At 36.5% G+C, this 23065-nt stretch overlaps 1 protein-coding gene across 1 annotated transcript in view; it reads right to left on the bottom strand.

Annotated features, from left to right (window-relative positions):
• LOC140152403 (ral GTPase-activating protein subunit alpha-1-like) overlaps window positions 1-23065 on the bottom strand; it is a 210080-nt gene that overhangs the window by 170561 nt on the left and 16454 nt on the right. Inside the window, exon 4 of the mRNA XM_072174709.1 lies at window positions 802-845. Coding sequence (XP_072030810.1) covers window positions 802-845 — 44 coding nt within the window. The remainder of the gene's footprint in view (window positions 1-801; window positions 846-23065) is intronic.

The following is a 23065-nucleotide window of genomic DNA, read 5'->3' as shown; positions in this document are numbered from 1 at the left end:
ATAGTAACATTATCCTTTTCCATTTTCCACAATAAAGCACTGAAAAGTTAAAACAAATATGTTTTAAAAGTGTATCTTGTCTTATCTTTTACTGTGGTGTGGCCAGAATCTTGCATTGAAGGCCTAGAATGAATGCTAGAATGGATTGTTTAATGGTTGATTACTGTAAAATAAGCTTAAATAATCACATTTCTTTGTTTCATTTTGCAAATCAACACAAAAGGTAGACATTTTGCACAGTTTTTCACTATTTTGTGGCATGATCAAATTTCTGTGAGCAAACCCTGAATTCTGTGAATTTTTCTGTTTTTCCGTATCACGGAGATATCATGGCTTTATTATTTATATTACACAGATGAAACTCAAATTCATGATTTTAAAGGATAATATTAATAAAACCCTATACTTTGTGTTTCCGGGTTTCAATTTGGATATTTATCCTTACATCCTCGGGTACTCAAGTTTGATTTTGGTAGGGGTGTGCCACTGAGAATTTGAAAGTGGATCCATCAATATACCATTTCTCAAGAAATTTGGACCCATCAATATATCCAAAGTCAAAATGTATTCCATATTGTCTTAGTTTTTACAAATTTTAATCCAAATTTTGACAAAAGGACCCACCCATATACCTTGGCTTCGAAAAAAGGGGTTATTGATATACCAAAAGGCCGCAAATGCTACCCATGTTTGCGGCACATCCCCGTTTGGTCATTTGGTACCGAGTACCCCCCTCCCCGGAACCACTAGCTCTAGTAACAATCTTTCAGGAACACCCTGTATATACGTATATACTCTTACCTTGTATGTATTGCCAACATGCACCAATTTCTTCATTATTTGCCCTGAAGTGACAAAAGAGAAAGCAAATAGTTTTATCTACATCAAAAAAGAAATTCATATGCATGGATATTCAAGTTACTTACATATTAGAATTGTACAAAACTATTTTGTTTGAATAATCTACATTGATGAACCAATGAACCTGTTATTTCATTTAATAAAAGGAGGAATGATGCAATATAAATGTTAAACATGTGTTATGAAATTTAACATAGTAAAGAGACATAATGCAAAATAATATTCATAAACACAACACAGCATATCATTTTGTAAATTAAATCCAATACTGGGACCAAGATACAACACAACATACATTAATGTATACATATATGAATATTGGAATCGGGTTAACACAGGGCTCAAAACAGACGCGGGCTTAGGGCGATTTGGCCAAGAAAATCCTAAAATAGCCATAGGAAATAGAAATTACGAGGGCAATTTTTAATAGAGGAAAGGAATCAATTTTGAGGCTTGTAGCTCAAAACAAACAGGGGAATATGGGTATTTAGCCCCTGAAATGATCCTGGAAGTAGCCCCTGATTTTTTTTTTCAAAAGTTTTTTTCAAAAGTAGCCTCCAAAATAAAATAAGTATTTTGAGGCCTGGGTCAACATACACATAAAAAAACATAAAATGAAATACTGAAACATATTAGATCCCTGACATAACATTTATTATACTCTGAATATCTAAATAATGTGTTTATTCTTTGTCAATAGTAAAGTATTACTCTGTGTGTTATATTTATAAATTCTATTGTTGAATTTTATACTGTGTACCCCATACCCAAATGTTGACAATTATTGCTCTTTTGTCATTAACATATTTTGTGTGTCTTTATAACCAAGTTTAAATTGGCAAATTTGCGCAAAGAAAACAACAGAGAAATCACAGCAAATGACCTCAAGGCAGGGCATTTCAACCTAAATACAAGGAAATGTTTTCAGACTTTTGAATTAGTGGAAACAGTACCTGCTTACCATACACATACACCCTGCACACAGAATTTTTCCTGGGAGATGTGTTTTAAATTATACTAATATCCCGGTGATGCATCCTGGATTTAGCCAACATCCCCAATCACTGTACTATTTATGTTTACAACCCATGGATTATTTATGGCTAAACTATGTTAACTGAGACGATCTGGTCACACTGAACAACAACAGTGATTCAACAAAATTGTGCTCAGGTAGTATTTTAAATCGTAAAGTATGGAATAGAATCATAGCACACTAAAAATATAAAGAATCCAAATTTTGGTGTTACATACTTCTTGATTTAAAGTGTAGATGATGATTTGAAAAAATGGTTTGTCTCGGCTATCGACATGCATAAGTTTCAATTTTTTTAGTTTTTAGCGCATATTGCTTGTTTCAACTAAAACAAAGAAACAAAAAAAACATTTTTTTTGCCTAAGCACTGTCCAAAACCTACCCACACACAGCTGAGGAAATTAAGCAAGTGCAAGGTGCAAGTATGGAGGCATTATGGAAGTGCTCTAAGCATGTTTAAACAGATTAATTGAGTAGAGCAAAGCACAACTATCAATATGCCTTTTGTTTGAAGCAAATCGGACATACGCTTTTCAAGATATGTCAATTTATATTTTCTTTGTATCTTATTGTTTTTATCAATAATCAATAAAGTTAATGAGCTAAAATGGCTGGAGAAGCTCATTAACATATAATTTTACCAATATTTTGCTAAAATCCATGCATAAATGTTCAGGGTACTTTTATTTTGCATACTTTTGCCTTGAAACTTGGTCAAAGTGTTTCTTATATTATGTTCTAATGTATTATATAGTGAACCCGCCCCCTAATTTGCATATTTGCATAATTAATTAGCATTTATTCAAATTAGCTCATTAATTATGCAAATATGCAAATTAGGGGGCGGCTTCACTATATAATACATTAGAACATATTAGAAACACTTTGACCAAGTTTCAGGGCAAAAGTATGCTAAATAAAAGTACTATGAACATTTATACATGGATTTTTAGCAAAATATTGGCAAAAATTACATATTAATGAGCCTTTACAGTCATTTTAGCTCATTAAGGTTATTAACTATTTTAAACTGTTGTGATTTGGTAGTTCACAACATCTTACGAATGGTAGTGAGCTTTGGCAAAAACTGCATTGCTCAATTCATAGCGAGCGTGTAGAGAATTAAAATATCACAGATATACTTTTATAGGTGCTGCGGTTCTTGAGTTACGTAGTAAAGAGGGCTGAAACAACAACACTTTTGTAAAACGTACATAACTTATTAACAACAATAAATTAAGCAAGTTTGCAAAGTATACGATTTGTAGAATGAACTTTTGCAAAACATCAAGGTGTTATTTTTCAATAATATATTGATCTAGGTAATGAAAATCGATTTTTTAGGTTGCTTCGACCAACAATACCTCGTCTACCCTTAACTACATTGATTATTGATAAAAACAATAAGATACAAAGAAAATATAAATTGATGTATTATGAAAACCGTATGTCCGATTTGCTTCAAACAAAAGGTATACTGATCAGTGTACTTTGCCCTACTCAATTAGTCTATTGCAAACATGCTCAGAACATTTCTTGATTTCCAGAAATATCATCCAAAACCACCTTAAAATCTAAATTAGGGGGATGTGGAAAGGGGTACCATAAAAAAAGTCATTTACTTTAGGTCTAATTGTGAAGGTCAAAATCAATCAATTAATCTTGTCAATACATGTAAATCTACCAATCAAGTTTTTGCTAATTATTTGCATGAATCAAAGTTCACTATAGTAAAAATTCCAATTGAATGAACGCAGCTTTCAACAGGTGTACTCGATACAACCGCGATCACATATCGCGTATTTCAAACTACAACGCGAACGCACGACAATGCAACCAATCACGAGTGCGTTGGCATGATTGAATTCACTACCGCGTTACTCACGCACAGTCGCACATGCTGGCGTACATCGCGCAGTGTACTCAAAAAATCGTCACGCTATTGAAAGCTGCGTTCATTCAATTGGAATTCTCACTTTAGTAAAAGCTGTACAATTTTCAAATGTCCTATAAAACTACTAATGTTGCTTATTACAAAATATGCATCATATATTGTACAAGTTTCCAGGAAGCCACATACATTCCCAGGGACTGTGTTCCTGTATGTAGTAAACCTAGTGTATCACATATATAAAACAAGGAATACTATGTATTAATCACTTCGCTATCCAGTCTTGGCCTCCATGGACATGATTAGCAAAATCAAAATAACTTTTCTAAATTATATCAAATTCTTTGGGCAAGTTTTAAGGTCATGAAATGACACCATTCCATACACAAAGTATATCAAAAGAAAATTACCTTTGTATCAAAAGGAATGCTTCTTTTGATGTTTACCTGGCAATTTAATTCAAATGACCTTTCTTAATTAAACACTAGAAAATCTTTATGAATTATGAATGTTGAAATTGTTCCACGTGTGATAGAAAACCTGAATGTGGTAGTAACTAGACCTTCCGTGTACATAACATAATACACGTACATCACATACATAGTGCGAGCACTAAAATTTACATTTATTAAGAGTAAATACATGATACTCATCGGTATTGTAATATTATAACAAAATCAAAGAAGTGACTTTTTATTTTTTCCTGTATTTCCTGTTCTTTGTACCGGACCCTCAAAGTGCAACAGATATTGATAGAGTATTTATTGGTATTGCACAAATACCATTGAAAGGGTAAAGATATCTAGGCCTGCACTTGCTGTATCTACCAAAAAACGTTTCAAAACGTAAAAAGGGGCCAAAGTTTAAAAAATCTTTCCTGTGTGGCTTTTCACCCTTTTTTAAACTTGGTCCCATTCAGTATAGTAGTAATTTCTACAATTAGGTTTAAGACTGTTCAAAAGCATAGGCTATGTATTATTTGAAAATCATTTGAAGGTTTATGTTTTATTATATTATGTGTTCATAGAGAGTAGTAGATTATTATATATACTTAGCAAATTGACTGTCTGTCAACTTGCATATAGGCCCTACATCTGTACATGAGGCGCAGAATCGCACAAGACGATGAAGAATTTAACAAAGTGAGTATTTGCTACTTATGCTTAAATCAAAATACATTATAACGGCTTTACGGAAAAACTTCAATCACGCACGAACATTAATTCATTTACTCTACAAAATTAACAATGACAACTAAGAAAACAAACAAGTAGCCTAAAGATGACTTCATATGGGTCTTTCATAAATTTCATAAATGGGACCAAGTTTAAAAAAGGGTGAAAAGCCACACAGGAAAGATTTTTAAACTTTGGCCCCTTTTACGCTTTTGAAACGTTTTTTGGTAGATATTAATTCTTTTTTTGAAGTAAATGGTTAATGGTTCTTTGTAGCCCTGCGGGGCAAACTAGTTAGATATCCATATTTCGGGATGAGTGGTTTTTTGAAGCTTCGAGGGGCAAACTAAGTGGATATCCATATTTCGCGGTTTGTGGTTCTTTTTTAACCCTGCGGGCAAACTAGTTCGATATCTTCATCTCGCGGTTAGTGGTTTTGACGACCCATAACCACCCCAATCAGCTGCATGGGGTAAGAATTATTTAAAAAATTAATAGCTGAACCCAATAGTTCAGCGAGGGACTGGAAACGACATATTGATGACTATATAATAGAGTGTATTCAATAAACCCAAGCAGAACGAGAGCTGCTAAGTAACCGTTATCCATAACCATAAACACATGCATGATCAGACAACGAGTGTTCAATTTCCTCATAGCTTCCCACGCCAGTACACACGTCAGTCGAATTTGGCGGTGTTGGTTTGTTAGCCCTCAAAGCTATAACATCGTTCACTTTTTGTTGGGCCTCACTGTAATAACATAAAGATCAGTCTGATCAGTGTGATATCATTTCAAGGGGTCACTTCACATGATTAAGCTAAACAGCCTAATTCGGCCCTAATTTGGTAAAATGATCTAACTTGAAATTAAAATCGCTGTTTCGAGAAAAAGAGCTTTAAAGTTTGAACACTTGACGTTTTTCTTTTTGAATAAAATAAATTATGAAACAGATCTAATGTCTTAGAAAATATATAAAGTCACTGGCTTTCTCCAAACCTCAGGTTCAGATCACTAGCATTGGTTGAAGGAACAACATATACAATCAATCAATCAATTTATACATACTATATGCCATTACGGCACCCTTGCTGGCCCTGATAGCATTGGACTTAATGTCCAATTTTCTGCATTCAAACTTTAATTTCCTTTCTTTCTCCCCTTCTTTCTTTCTCTCTATCTTTCTTACCTCCTTTCTTTCGTTTTTCTTTCTTTCTATCATAGGCCTACTTTCATTATTCCTTTCCTTTTTAGTTCTTTTTCTTTTCTTTATTTCTTTCTTCTCTTTTCATTTTCCTTCCTTGCTTTTTTCCTTTCTTTCATTCTTTCTTTCTTCCTTCCTTTCTTTCTCTCCTTCTTTCTTTCTTTCTTTCTTTCTTTCTTCCTCTTTTTTCTTTCTTTTTTCTTTCGTTCTTTCTTTCTTTCTTTTTCTTTCTTTCTTATTTTCTTTCTTTCTTTCATAGGCCTACTTTCATTCTTTCCTTTCCTTTTTCCTTTCTTTATTTCTTTCTTCTCATTTCTTTTCCTTCCTTTCTTTCTTTCCTCCTTTCTTTTTTTCTTTCTTTCTATTTTCTCTTTCTTTTTCATTCTTTACTTTCTTCCTTTATTTTCATCAGTATCTCTTCTTTGCATTTCATTTAATATCTAGAGTTTGTCTGCAACTGCTTTCGCTCAAGCTGCTTTAATTTGCGTGTTATGCCATTTCTAGTACGCACCTTTTAACATCGCTTTCTCATTTTTATTTTCCGCTTCCGCAGACATTCTCTATTTTGCTTACTTTGATAAAGTACTTTTGTACGAAATGTCAGTGTATAATTTTATATTAAAACATCGTTGAACAACACGATGTTCCAAAGGTTAATGAACGAGAATGAAAAGTACAGATTAACTTTATCATGTTTGTCTCCCTATGCATGAGTGCGTATATTTATGGCCTTTACAATATTTCCTTATGTTCTTGTTAGGTATGGGGTATTATTAAAATAAAAAATAGTTATATTAAATGAAATCCTGGCATAAATAAATTGTCTTCATTCAATTGTGCTCTCTCTAAAGCAAGTAGAAATAGCTTGTACACTTTCAACATGGGAACACGTTTTGACGTATCTATAATTAGTAAAAAGATGTAGCTCAGCGGCCAGCCAACAAAAAGAAAATGTCTATAGTAGGCCCTTAGCTGGCCCTATACGTGAAACAAGATTTTCTCTCTGAATTGGCCGTATTTTACGTGTAAGAAAATCAATCGCATTATCGTGTTCACTCAAAATTTAGAAAATAAATGGGTACTTCTGGGTTGGGTATCTATAGATTGTATAGAATTTAAGTATGATATATTTTCGATGGTAAATATATTTCACTTTCAAAGTTTGTAGTTTTCCTAATTGCAATTTCTGAATATTATATAAAAGGTGAGAATAAGACTATAAATGTAAGAGTATGGGATAATTTTGATTGTTAATAAATGCGAAACGTCATGGTAGACATCAGCAATATCAGGATTGCCGCGATTCTTGCAGTAGCTTTTATGAATAGAATACAATAGTGGATACAATAGCGAACAATAGAGCTCTCTTACGGGCAAATAAACCTCGTCGCGTTTTGCGAAATTTCACTTCTTCTTTTTCATGAACTAACCATTATTTTTTTAAACTTGTGGCAAAACTTCGACCGAAGTTTTTAATATTGAAAAGATATAAAACCATGAGCTGCATGACTACCAAACATTTAATATGGAATGCATTCACTATGCGCTTATTCTCTCAATAATCTTTTTGTATCATGTATTTCGAACAAGTTTGTATTCGCACCTCGCACATACATCGACTGTGAGGGTATAGAGCTTTGAACTGGCAGCATAAATGAATGTATTTGAACTAGTCTCATAACATTTTTGTAAAGTTCCTTTCCTGCCAGTTTGAGGCTCAACCCAATATGGAAAAACCATGCAAGGGGTGGGGGGGGGGTGGGGGGCCCGGGGAGGAGGTAAGAGATAAAGCAGCTGCCCCATATGGAATGCCAAATAATAATTTAGCCTTTTTTGACCATTTTCCTTCAAATTTTATATTTTGCCCTCCCCCTACTGAAAGTTACCGTTCCCTCTTGGCCTCCCTCCCCTCTCATAGCTATTAAAGTCATAGGATTGTATAAAATATACAATTTTTGATCATGATTCAGATCCAATGGGATTTAAACCAATTGATTCAATTGATTGTAATAAACATGATAAATGTCTATCTACACGTAAATCACTTGTAGTGGGAAAGTCAATGTGATTTTGAATATCATCTCATTAAAAACCCACAAAAACAAACAAACAAACATAATTTGCACCGGTTTTTTTTATACATAATTGGTATTCTTATAGTTCAACAATTTTCAGTATGCTCTAAGCTTCAGGTGTTCAAGTTTGCACGCACGAGCAGTGACCCTAACAAAACTATGCAGAAAACTAGACACCGTGAAATTGCCTTTGTGTTGAGCCACTTTTAACTTATAGGGCTAGGCTGCATATTTTCTCAATCAAAAGCAGTTCGAATTATCACATGCTTTGTTTTACTGTTAAGGCAGCTGTGTACTCTCAGACATGCATGTAGTAATTTAAGTACAATAACTTTGTAATTATTCGCGCAAGACATATAAAAGTATACATTTTTATAAAGGCAAGACATCAATGAATCTTAATATAAATATAGATTTGGTGTAAAAACAACAGTTATGAAGAAAATCCCAAAAAAGTGAGTTTTTGGCAATATTTGTTCGGTACATCATAACAAAAAACACTCTTTCCAAAATATTTTATTTTGTTTTTATCTCAATCTTGAGGCTCCATTCCAAAACGTTTTTTTTTAGTTTTTGATATTGGCCTTATTTTTTGAGATATTGACCATATAAGGCATCAAAATGAACTTTTTAAAATTCACCAACGCATATTTGCACAAAATGATGCCTAAAATCAGAAATAGACCAAAATATAAAAAAAGGCGGTTCTCGAACCACGAGTCTCGCCTGCTTTTGTGACCGCCTGCTTTAGCGATAACTGTTGGTAGAGAGGTAAATGAATTTGGCGGTTATCGGCTGGGCACGATTATCTGGCCGATGGTAACTGTACCCACCAAGTTTCATGCCCATGCAACAGTTTTTACTAATATGACCTCAGATGACCCTGGTGGCCCTGAAATGACCTTCTAAAATTTTGGCTCTAAATGTTGACTGTACCCCTCGTGCTAAGTTTCATGCCCATACGACAGTTTTTACTAATTTGACCTCAGATGACCCCTGGTGGCCTCAAAATGACCTTCCAAAAATTTGGCTTTAAATGTTGACTGTACCCATCAAGTTTCATGCCCATACGAAGTTTTTACTAATTTGTCCTCAGATGACCCCTAGTGACTCGAAATTACCTTCCAAATATTTGGCTTTAAATGTTGACTGTACCCACCAAGTTCCATGTCCATCCAACAGTTTTTACTAATTTGACCTCAGATGACCCCGAAATGACCTTCCAAAATTTGGCTTGAAACGTTGACTGTACCCACCAAGTTTCATGTCCATACGACAGTTTTTACTAATTTGACCTCAGATGACCCCTGGTAAACCCCAAAATGACCTTCCAAAAATGTGGCTTTAAATGTTGACTGTACCCACCAAGTTTCATGTCCATACGACAGTTTTACTAATTTGACCTCAGATGACCCCTGGTGACCCCAAAATGACCTTCCAAAAATTTGGCTTTAAATGATGACTGTACCCACCAAGTTTCATGCCCATACGAAGTTTTTAATAACTTGACCTCAGATGACCCTGAGTGACCTCGGATGACCCCGTAATGACATTCCAAAAATTTAGCAAAACCAAAGAACTATTTCATCAAAGTAATAAATCAAAACAGAAAGATGCTTCCTTTACGAGTTATCACTCATTGAAAGTGCTACTTTGCTATACTTTACATGGAAAGCGACTATCTTAAAGTCGTCATATATACTTAATTACATGACGGATCAAGCTGTTATTGGGATATGTGATGCACAGTTGAAAATTAATTATTAAAAGATTTGGTGACCTCAGTTGACCTTTGACCTTGTATGTTACCTTTGACCTCACGAAATTGGAAAAAGTATGTTGCGCTGAAAAATCAAATTTGGCAATACCAAAGAACTATTTCATCAAATAAATCAAAACAGAAAGATGCTTCCTTTACGAGTTATCACTCATTGAAAGTGCTACTTTGCTATAGTTTACAAAGAAAGCGAGTATCTTAAAGTCGTCATATTTCCTTAATTACATGACCGATGAAGCTGTTATTGGGATATGTGATGCACAGTTGAAAATTAATTATTAAAAGATTTGGTGACCTCAGTTGACCTTTGACCTTGTATGACCTTTGACCTCATGAAAATCTAATCAGGTCGAGTACCTCTGGCCACGCAACTCCCCACCAAGTTACGCCACTGTACCCCATACGGATCTCCAGATAATCTGTTCACAAGGTATTTTGCTTATTACGCATATATTATGCAAATTAGGTACTTAATTACCATATTTTATGCTCAAAATCTAATCAGGTCGAGAACCTCTGGCCCCGCTACTCCTCACCAAGTTACGTCACTGTACCCCATACGGATCTCCAGATGAGCTGTTCACAAGGGTTTTTGCTTGATACGCATCAAATACGCATAAATTATGCAAATTAGGTACTTAATTAGCATATTTTGCGCTGAAAATCTAATCAGGTCGAGAACATCTGGCCACGCTTACTCCCCACCAAGTTACGTCCACTGTACCCCATACGGATCTCCAGATGAGCTGTTCACGGGTTTTTTTTGCTTGATACGCATCAAATACGCATAAATTATGCAAATTAGGTACTTAATTAGCATATTTTGCGCTGAAAATCTAATCAGGTCGAGAACATCTGGCCACGCTTCTCCCCACCAAGTTACGCCACTGTACCCCATACGGATCTCCAGATAATCTGTTCACAAGGTATTTTGCTTATTACGCATAAATTATGCAAATTAGGTACTTAATTACCATATTTTGCGCTCAAAATCTAATCAGGTCGACACCCTCTGGTTATGCTACCCCCTGTAAAGTTTCATCATCATAGCACTTACGGTTCTCAAGATAACGCGTTCACAAGCTTTTTCCGAACACACACACGCACGCACACCCCCACCCCCACACACGGACACACACACACATAGTGATTACTAAGTCTCTCCCTGAACATTCAGGCGAGACAAAAATGGGAAAACCGTCTCTTGAGTCGATCATGCTTCATACGATGATCATATTTGCTTACCTATAGACGCTGTATTTATTGAGTTATCGTGTACCTAAATCGTCAGTTTACCGAGAAACTGAACATTGAAATAATGGCCGCTGAAGTTTAAAGTGGTCACATTTTGCACTTTCATCGAATCTCACATGAGAATGCGGCAGCTTTCGTTTTTCTACCTTACATTACATGAACATCGGATAAATCCACGGCCCCTTGAGAAGTTTGAGCGAAATCCATTCATAACTTGATATTTAAATTGGGGGAAAGAACTTGAAAAAACCCATATTTTATCAGCTAAAACGGAGCCATTTGACCACTAGGTTTTTGTGAAATCAGTGCTTCCGTGTTGTTTCCATAAGATGTGCCACGCATGCAGATAAGCGTCAGCGTGTCGTAGCGTATTTGTGCGTTAACAAATTGCGCGATACGCAACGCGATGCGTTGTTGCGCGCGTGTACCCTGGCTGGTACAACAAAGATTTTCTTTCCTTTTCAATTTCAAACACAAGTGGAATAGTGATATAAAATCCTTAAAATATTGCAGTTGGAGTTTACAAATCTGAATTTTCATTCTTTGTCTTGATAAAAAACATAACAAAGTACAAACATATCAAAAAAACTCAATTTCGCGAAAGAAACAATGTCTATAGTACACAGCCGCGTTAACACTGATAAAATTAATTTAGATTTGACTCTCGAAAAAATAAATCAATTCATTTGAATTAATTCATTTTCATTGGTCCTCAAACTAGTTCACTACACAGTATGTATATGGATATGTGTCTAGATTTTACTTAAGGGGGTACTACACCCCTGGCCAATTTTTTGCGTATTTTTTCATTTTTCTCAAAAATTATAGCGCATTGGTGACAAGTAAGATATGTATATTATAGGGCAAGGACTACAACTACTGTACTGAAAATTCAGCAACTCAAAGCAAGTAGTTATTGATTTATTGATCAAATATTGGTTTTCCTCATTTTTGACTGTAACTCCACAACTGTTGTCTGTGCTGAAATGAAATTTCCAGTGCAGTAGTTGTAGTCCTTGCCCCTATAATATACATATCTTACTTGTCACCAATGCGCTATAATATTTGAGAAAATGAAAAAATAGGCACACAATTGGGCAGGGGTGTACCCCCTTAACTACAAAAACACAACTTTTTGAAGTTGAACATGGTTCTCACTCTGATTACTAAAGACTGTGATCAAATATTATTCACTATTTCCTGTAAAAACAAGACACACACAATAGCTGGAAAGTACAATTTAAAGGAGTATCTTGTGATCCTAGTATCCTCTTTTTATGATATTTTCTAGTACATATCTACGAAAAAAGCTTATTCCTAAAATCTCAGTTGATTCTGATGTTGCGTTTATGGGTTACGCATGATAGTGTGTATTATACTACTCCATAGGCCACAGTGTTGTAATTTTGTTCTGGTATGCCACTGGGGGGGGGGGCACTTATATGCTTTTATGTGTTGTCATCATCAAGCAGGCCCTCACATTTCACACCCTAAACACTGACCTGGAGCAGGTGAAAATACCAACCCTAATCACTGAGCAGCTTGTGAAATGGGCACCCTTTTCACTGACCAGTTGCACTTGGGCACCCTTTTCACTCTGACCAGTTGCACTTGGGCACCCTTTTCACTCTGACCAGTTGCACTTGGGCACCCTTTTCACTCTGACCAGTTGCACTTGGGCACCATTTTCACTCTGACCAGTTGAATTTAGACACCATTTTCACTGATCTACCATAAAAAGGTACCCTTTCCACTGATCTACTAAGAAAAAGAAGTCTAAACAGCCACTTTCATGGATTAATTGCGACTATTTTGTATGTAGAACAATAAATGTATTTTCTTACGGAGCTATTAGCTGTTGAACAAAGGTTGTTCAGCGATTGTATAATAATATCGAATTGATTGATTGGTTATTCAGGCGTTTCATTGAAGGATGAAACTGATCACTTTTGATTCACTTTACGCTTGGCGGTCGCCCTGGACAGACCTGTAAATTTTCAAGATTTCAAGAGAAAAAGGTTAGATTTTGTTTTTTAAGAATGCTTTTTTCTAATTTGGAGTTTGTTTGCGACAAGGCGTCATATCCCATGTGAATGTTGTTTTTGTGTGTATTTATTATGTTTAGGGAAACAGCGGCAGCGCGTATGAAAATGTTTTATTCACGTTTAAGCGCAGCGCATTTAGCGAATAATTATACTGTTAACAATGATAATCCAATATGTGACCCTCGGCACAACTGAGCCCGGATGTCGCCAGTGCCACTATTGAGATATGCTCCATCGAACTTAACAATAAACAATAGGAAACAAAGGATTTATTGACTGTTTTATTGATTTTCACTACTTAAATGTCAAGTACTATAGACATGATATACATCATTTTAAAGCTAATTTCAAGCAGAATATTTTGGTTGAATATCTCAAAAATGATGATTGGCGACTTCAGGGCTCAGTTGTGCCGAGGGGTCACATATTTATTCATCTACTGCCATAGTCTTCATGTCCTTTTATATAATTCATACCCTAAATGCTGACTTGCTGTCGCTAAAAGTATACCCTTTTCCCCAAAATAGCATGAAATAGCTACCTTATTCGCAGTTGTGATGACAACACATGTATTAAGTGCCCCCCCCCCCCCATGCCAGAATGTTATTCAAATTTGATGATATTTTTGCTTAACGAATTAATCAGCACTAAATTTTTTGTACATAAACATTATGTAGCCAGAGGTTTCCAGTGGTATAAAAATCTCAATTTTTTTTTAGAAAAGTGAGGGATGAGGCTGTGGATCACAAAATGTCTCTTTAACATTTATAACAGTGAAAAGATCAGGAGGACCTTGCTCATCCTGCAAATATGTAGCCTACATTTTTGTTATAAATATTTGCCAAGAACTATCATAGTTCAAACATTGTTTTGTTATGCATATTTTTTTAAGATCTTCTTGTACTAAATTGAAGAAGATACAGACTCTGTATCCATGGTTATAAATATTTAGGGAAGGTTTACTATTTATGCCAGGGGGGAACGGAGGATTTTCACCCTGGCGTAAATAGTGATCCCTTCCTTAGTCACACGGAAAGATATTTTAAAAGAAAACTTGTGCAATTAAATGTCAAAGTTCTTGCACTTTATATTTTACTTTTAACATACATACATGTACTGCCAATCACATCAGACAAACCACACATTCTACCTGCACTTTAAATTAGCTAAATTATATTAATCTCAGGCCCTGAAAGGTGAGTTCAACTTTGACATTTACATACAACTATTTATTTCACGACTTTCCTGACTGTTCCCCTAACCAGGGGCTGCTGGCCGATGTTTACAACCGATAAATAAAGGAAAAGATAAAAAAAAAAAAGGGAAATTTAATGAACTGTATTCACAAAGACACAAAGAGGCATCCTGCACAGGGGGCAAAAATAAATGTGAATGTTGCTGTTTATAACAAAATCAGTGGCGGCGCTTCGGGGTACAGGGGACAAGAGGGGCATTTGCCCCCCCACTTTTTGAGGCAAAACCCCAAATCACATAAATTTCCACTTTTTGCAGCAATTTTGCACAAAATTTGCCTATTTTGCCCCCCTGAAATTCACTTTGCTCCCCATGCCCCCCTAAAAAAATTCCTTGCGCCGCCACTGAACACAATAGCATACTACATGCTGTATCTGTTACAGCGCATCATGGATAGGTAGTAAAATGCTTTCCTGTCATACAATGTTTGGTACAGTTCAACTTCAGCCTATCATAGTTTCATTCCTGCTTTAAGGGGTCAGTCACCCATCTATGCACAGTATTTTTGTGGGGCCTGCAAATCAGACAGACATACCAAATTATTGGCAAATTATAAAAAATTGATATTTAGATGACAGTTCTCGAAGTAAACTTTTTAAATCTAATGATATGTACTTAAAGTGTATAGGCCTACATGTAGCTGGGAGGATATGCCGTCCGTCATATGAAATGTTGACAGTTCGTATTGAAGATATAGATAAAGTTTAATAAAAAAAGACCTAAAATTGTTAGTCTTTTATAAAAATTCAATACGAAAAGTCAACATTTTAACATGATGGATGGCTTTTCCTCCCAGCTACATACACTTAACCCTAACTGCATCAGTATACTACAAAAATACTACTTGATATATGCGCTGTTCGTGCATGCATCCCACGTGGTGTGATGACGCCTTAATCGCCTAGTGATATATAGGCACGGTTTCGCTGGCCAGCGAAGCCCAAGACCCGTGGCAAGGTGTCGCTGACCGTGTGCTTGGCATGCGAGGGGTCTCGGGTTCGAATCCCACCCAGAGCAAACAACTTCTTTCCTTCTTTTCTCTCTTTATTCCTTCCTTCTTTCCCTTCCCGTCACCGAAAAAGCCCCTAGGCGGTTAGGGGTTAGGTTACCACTATCGAAACTCAATATATGCTTCCTTAACCCTAACCGTACCGTATACTACAAAATACTACTTGATATATGCGCTGTTCGTGCATGCATCCCACGTAGTGTGATGACGCAATCGCCCTAAGTGATATATAGGCACGGTTTCGCTGGCAGCGAAGCCCAAGACCTGTGGCAAGGTGTCGCCGACCGTGTGCTTGGCATGCGAAGGGGTCTCAGGTTCGAATCCCACCCAGAGCAAACAACTTCTTTCCTTCTTTTATTAGGGTTAAAGTACATATTAGATTTATAAAAGTTTACTTTGTGGACTGTTAAATGTCAAAAATGTCAATTTTCAGTCAATTGCCATAAAATTTGTATTACATTGCGAAGGGCATTCCTCATATTCAGAACGCAATTTGGTGTGTCTGATGTGCTCTCAGGTCCCACAAAAATACTGTGCAAACGTTGCGATCCGATACCTTAAACTAGCAATATTCAAATCTACACTGCCCCTTGCAGCTGTTAGCTGTGCCATACAAAATAGAATATCTCAATCGTTGAGTTCTGTGATGCACACATGTACATAATATTGATTTGTTGGAAATCTAGATATTTGGTGAATATTGATTTCACCTATCCGATCAAAATTAGGTCACTATCAGAATAATTCATATTGAAGTACTTAATTGCAAATATTTTGCACACAAAATATGAACTATTGTTGATAAAAAGATAATCTCTCTTATATAGGCCTATATTTATTTATTTGTTTGTTTGTCATTGATGTTTACAGGTTACATTACTTTTTATTGTAAACTATAATTCTAGTATTTATTTCATCAGCCCAGCTAATCCACATTCTTGCATGTGTGGAAGGCAAAGACAGCAAGTTTCTAGAGCTACACCATAAGTCTGTATCATACTATGTACAAAGCAGTCGCAAGGAGAGAAGCATTTTTGCAGGGAAAAAAATAACCAGAGGCACCGAACTGATCGAAGGCAATTGACTTGGGTGCCCATGCCTTGGTGCCCCTCAAAATATGTAACTTTGGATGTATTCTTTAGCCTTGGCACCCTAGCAGCCACTGGCTGCCTTTGCAATGCCATGCCAAAACTAACTTTTTCCCAGGCACTTATCACTGCAAAATTATCAAACATGATCTTCATCCATGGCATGGCATTGTATTTTTTAAAGACAGTTCTTGTTGGTAATGGTGTAGGTAAAGGTTCATGGTTGTATTTTACAGGCCAGAGTACCCATAGATCTCTCTTTCACAAAGCGACTTGGGACCAGACTCCTTGAACAATGTTGTTTTGGGGGTCCGCCACTCCTGTCGTTGTGGTGTATGCCACTGAAATAAATGCTACGCTTCTGCGACTGCTTTAGTATGACATGGGAATTATTCTGTCTGACCCCTCGGCCATACCTTTCCATATCTTAGGAAGGGTGGAAGGCAAAGTCAACATACTCTAGGTGACAATCATAACTTAACTACTATGACTTCAGTTAGTTAAGTAATCGTGTCAAATGATTGTCACCATAATGGTTTATTATATAACTTAACTACTATGACTTAAAGATGTCAATGTCACCATGTTGATTTCTAACTGAATGTCATATGTCGGCATCGGCATCAATTTTTAATTTTTTTATAATAATTATATTGCTTTTACCAATAATATGCTTTAAATGACTTAAAGTGCTCATACATTATGTAATATTTCATCCGTTATTATAGCATTTTCAAGAACGGTATCTTGAAACTTATGGCTAAAATGTTCATAGTCAATTTGCATTATTAAAATATTATACTTCATGCAAATTTGCTTATCAATTATGCACATTACATGGTGGGCAGACTGATACATTAGGACTCATTACAAACAATTTGACAAAGTTTCTAGCCACAATTCTGTCAAATATACATGTAAGTATTTTTATATAATTTCAAAGTCCAGATTAGTTTTGAGATTACCAGTTGCATATAAAAAAAAAAAAAAAACCAAGACTGAAAATTATCAACTTTTTTGTTGGTTTGCATGTTTAATGTTTAGTCCAGCCCTCGAATTAACCCACGGCACCCATGGCATTTTGCAGTGGGTGCCCATCCCCACTGCCGTAATGCCCTCAAAATATGTCCTTTACCCAAGGCAGTCACTTGACGTGCCCTCTAATGAAGTTGCCGTCGGTGCCCCAGCCCTGCCCCTTCATTATAAATCATCTATCAATGTTTGTGTGTGTTTTCTTCACTTTTGAGAAATTGCCTTGGTGCCCTCCTCAAATTTTCAACAGTTGCCATGAAGCCCTCTTGAAATATTATAAACTGCCGTGCTGCCTTGCCTTTTCAGTGAAAATCCAAGGCAGTTATCAACTTGCCCTAAAAAAGTTGCCATGCCCCTTCAGATCCTTAATTCGAGGGCTGGTTTAGTCTTTCTTGGTGATCAGCACAGCTGCTAATCCATCCGCTCAAAAATATACAAATAACGATCAATTATCAAGTTAGTAATATCTTTTAAGCTTTTGACATGTTCTACACCGGGGGGTTCTTAGTGCAAATAAAGGTATGGGGATGTGCAGCAGATTCAGGGTGTTTAGTTTAGACTTGGTGCATTTTCAGCCATTTTGGTTTATTGATGGCTGCTCAATTTCATGAAAATTTGGTTTGAAATTTTTCAAATTTTCTCCATAAAGTGCCAAACTTAGCAAACTTTTTCCAAAAATTGGTACAATTTCAGGTGTGTTTTTAGTCCCAGCTGCACATGTAGACTAATTCCAATCAGCCGTCTACACTTCGCATGTACAGTGTATGCTTCGTAGTGACGACTGATTATCTTACAGGCCATATCATGACGGACTTCTGAAAACTATCCAATGCGACTTTGGTTGTGCGCCGTAGCGCGACTGATGAGCGGCGCCCGTGTACCGCGTCGCCGAAACGCGCCGCTGTGACAAGATTGCGCTCTGAACTTCTAAAAACAACAAACTCGGTCAAAAGGTCAATTTGGACACAACTGCGCACGCTCTATGCCACAGGAATCCTGTTGCAAAATCCGTCACTTTTTTTCCACATAGTTTTCTCAGTCGTCAATCCAGACGGTTGACGACTGAGGGCAGCAGTCTACTGCACATGCCCACCCAAACCAAAGTTGGGAAGCCCCTCAGGGTTTTACATCCTTTTACAATTGTACTACAAATGAAAATAGCATTTGTCAATATGCCGAGTACCTGCACTCAACTAAACCACCCTGTCAAAGATTGCAAGCTCAAGTCGGAAATTTGATTGTACAGCCTAGCTGCCAAGCCATAATGTCATGAACTGCCAGTACATTCATGTTGCACTATAAAAGGAAACTTGAACAAAATATTTGACAATCTTGATCACAGGAAAGAAAAGTGACATTTGTACTGTGATAAGGCCGTATAAAATTAATGTTTTGGTTCTCGTCCCCTCCCTCCTCAATTTCTGTGATTTGTCAGATTTTTTTTTTTTTTAGATTTTTCAATTATTTTAGACTTTGGAATGATCTATGAATTTTTCATACATATAAATAAGTTTATTAGAGAACAAGGATCACTTCCAAGTCTTTTTGTGTGTACTCTAGGGGTTTATCCTCAGAATCTCACATTTGAAAAAAAAAAAAAAGTGCCTCATCGCTTTCTTCAAGCACTGTTGGAAAAGACCGAAAACTACTGAAAATGGTGATTTTACATTGGGAAAAAAAAAAAAAAAAAAAACCTCCCTCCCTCATCAATTCATGAAAATCCTCTGGACGAGAACCAAAATATTAATTTTATACGGCCTAAAGGCTATTTTTGATAATGGCTTTGGGGGAGGTAAAGGTATAATATCGAAAAGGAAACAACATGACGGGCTCATAATTTGAAATATATTGGGAGGTGGAAATCGACAAGCTGTGTCGCTGGTTGTTTTGAATATACAATAAGATTTAAATCATTTAATCCATGTGTAACCAATAGGCACATTCACAAGTGCAATTCATGTAGCACCGATTTCTAAATCTTACCAGTGCTTTAAAGTTTCTACACAATATATGGGACAAGGGGTAGTATGGTCAACATGGTCAAGTTCATAAACTTGAGATAAAACTATTTTCTTATTTTCCCACATATATTTTGTAGGTACATATTTGCTTAGGGACTGTGCATTAATTATGAGCCCCCCGGGGTAAAATTTTCAAATGGCGTGCCAATAAGTGCTTCCTCCCGCCCCCCGGCCTTTAGGAAATTTTGCATATATTTGAATGTTTTTATAATATAGTGTTTTCCTAAGCCTATTTAGAGTGTGTTATTTCAAAGGTAAATTTATATGTTTCAATAACTGCTTCCCCCTCCCCACCCCCCGCTTGCCAAAATTGCCTTCCCTCCTTCTCGGCTGGCCAAAAAATCTTTGCCCCCCCCCCCATTTTACCCTCCCCCAGGACTGCATTGTACAGCCCCTTGCCAAAAAAAATAAATAAAAATTGGGATATGAGAACATTTTGGCTCATAGGGGACACCTCTCACCATACCTCTCACTGACACCTGCACAATCAGGTCCGAATACATAAATTCATCACCGAGTGACACTTTCTGCAAGTTTGTGTTATGCATTAGGGACTGTTCACAAACACTTGCTGGGGGGGGGACTGATGCAAAAAGGGGGCCCTGAAATTGTTTGACCCTCCTAAGGGGGGGGGGGGGGCTGAAAAAAATGACCACAAAATTTCCTGGAAAAATTAAGTTTATATGCTTTTCTATGGGGTTGACCCATAATTTTCATGTCAAAAGGGGGGGCCCTGAAATTTTTGAGGTCTGTAAAGGGGGGGGGCGATGAAATTTTTTTGTATCAGGCCCCCCCTTACAAGTATTTGTGAATGGTCCCTTATGTTTGCAACTTGTTCTTATCAGGATGATTCAATTCTCAAGCAAATCTACAAATGCTGTTGAGACTACATGTAGTACATGTATGATAAGTGCCAAGGAAGAATTGTGTGTGTCCGTTTGAACAACACAGTTGTAATGTTTCTCAGCCATCATTCAGCATGTGTGAGCATACACTTACATGTATGCTCTGATTCAACAGCGAATTGCAAACCAGGAAATAACTTGTAAAAACTGTTTGTTGTATATGAGTATCAACAATAGACTTTACATTTGAGTGTGTGATGACTACTTTAAAGGAGCATTTCCAAGCATTCATTGAATTAATTCCCTTGACTTACTCTCCCAAATACCGAATACTCCACCATGAATATTCCTTGGCCAGTCCTATAATTGAGGATGCTTATTCTAAAAAAGGGTGAAGTTACATAGAATGCAATTCAAAGTCAATGGCAAAGTAGGTTGAATATTATGTCCATGTACTTCCATTGCAAGGTGGTGATTTTGTTAGTTTATGCAGTTTCAATGTTCTACCACATTATTTCACAAATTTTTGTACTTTTTCAAATGTTTTCCGCCCCTTTTTTCTTTACTAATTATTTTTGCCGCCCCTTCGTTTTTTGCCGCCCCTGCTTTTACCCCGGGGGGCTGGCGCCCCAAAGCCCCCCAACATATGCGCATGATTTATGAACAAGGAGATGTCTCATATCTATTCAAACTACTGGACATAAGGGAGCTGTTACTTTCTTCGGAAGGGGGGGGCATGAATATACTAGGGGTCATGGATTTTTTTGCCAAAAATAGGGGGTCATAAACTTATTAAGGGCTGGTAATTCAAAATGTATGTTCATTCTAAATGTAATCTGAATTTTCACGGGGGGTCAGTAGAGCAAACAAAATGATTAAGGGCTGGGGAATTTGTGTGTATGTATTCTTTTTTACAATAAAAAATGTGTGTACATTATTTAGGATCTAAATTTTTGCAGGGGTCAGTGGTTCAAAAACGGGGAGGAAAAACAACTTTTCTTTTGATCTTCTTTCTTTTCTTCCTTCCTTCTTTCCTTTCCCTTCACCTTCACCAGTAAGGCTAGGGTTAATGACAAATCTAAATAGTACACCCTTAGATTTTCCCCCTTTATATCTAAACAATATATTTATTTATGCCTGACCTGGTTTTTACCAAATCTCACTTTTTTTTTTATATCCCAAATACCAAAAATGTAAGACATCTATATAGCACATTTTCCATGGAATTGTGAACATGGCAATTTGGCAAAGGCAAGTTACATTTGAGAGTCCACGTACGGACATCCCCAAATTGACCCTGTCTACTAGCATAATCCCCACTGTCATAAATGGCCATATTGTAACACATCCCCGTAATTTCATTAACGCTACTTAGCCCGCACCATACACATGTTTATTACAGCATTATTGTGTCCCCTAATCTAATCAGTGCAGGTAATACATTTTTCCAGTTGGCCTGGTTACTTGGCGAGCTGCACATCCAGGCTAAAATGCAAAGTAATCTTACAAGATGAGTATCGTGTCACGAAATATCAATATTTTTTCATTTCACTTCATTTCACATTTGTAATCATTTTATAAATTACCAGTACAATATTGAGAGTTAAACCTCGTCAAGGTTTCATAGACATGCTGCTACTGAAAAACACTGAAATAAAGATGGTAACATTCTTGATTAACCCTAACTGTATATGGGTGGGTGGGTGGTGTGGGTAAGGGTGCCCTATGTGTCACACAGCCCCTTACCCATTCCAGGGGAGGCATCCAGGTCCCAAAGATCAGGGTATCCCATGGGACTTTGGTCGAGACAGCTGTACCTCAAAATTATTCACTTTCTTTGCCTGATCATGCATCAGGAATATATTGGTGCTAATGTTGAGCAATTGAACACAAACCGTCCCTCTGTGGATGATTCTGGTTGAATCTTTTTCAGAGGGTGTATGAAATGCAAATGATGCTGCCTAATGTGTTCCCTAATGCATCGAATGTGTTCATTTCATTGAAACTCATACTCACCTTGTGGAAGATTATATCCAAAACCTTCCACAGGGGGATTGTGGATTTTAAATGGAATAGCCCAAACACATACAATACACAGTCTTTTTGTCTTTTTCAATAAGTGTGCAGGTGAAATCCGGACATAAAACATAAAATTTCTGTAAAATTTTTGCTCTTCTTGGATGCTCTTTCCCTTCTATCAGAAATAAGGTTTTTAATGCCCCTGCTTTTACCCTGACCGTAACACCAAGGCTAGTTACACGCCTGATACCTACTGGTAACCACCAAACGGATAACTACATTAACCACGGCTACAACATGGTGTACAAAACTGATAGCATGAATCCTTGAAATTAGATTAATTTCTTATTAAGACGTAATTATATTATCAACACTTTCACAATATATATGCAAGTAAAATAAAGCCTAGAGGTGGTTATTAAAGCTGTACTCAACCACTGCAGTTGCTCAGAGAATATCACTTTTCTATATGTATGATT

Source organism: Amphiura filiformis, chromosome 5 (genome assembly GCF_039555335.1).
Source record: "Amphiura filiformis chromosome 5, Afil_fr2py, whole genome shotgun sequence".
Taxonomy (NCBI): Eukaryota; Metazoa; Echinodermata; class Ophiuroidea; order Amphilepidida; family Amphiuridae; genus Amphiura; species Amphiura filiformis.
This window is presented reverse-complemented; position numbering and strand designations above follow the sequence as displayed.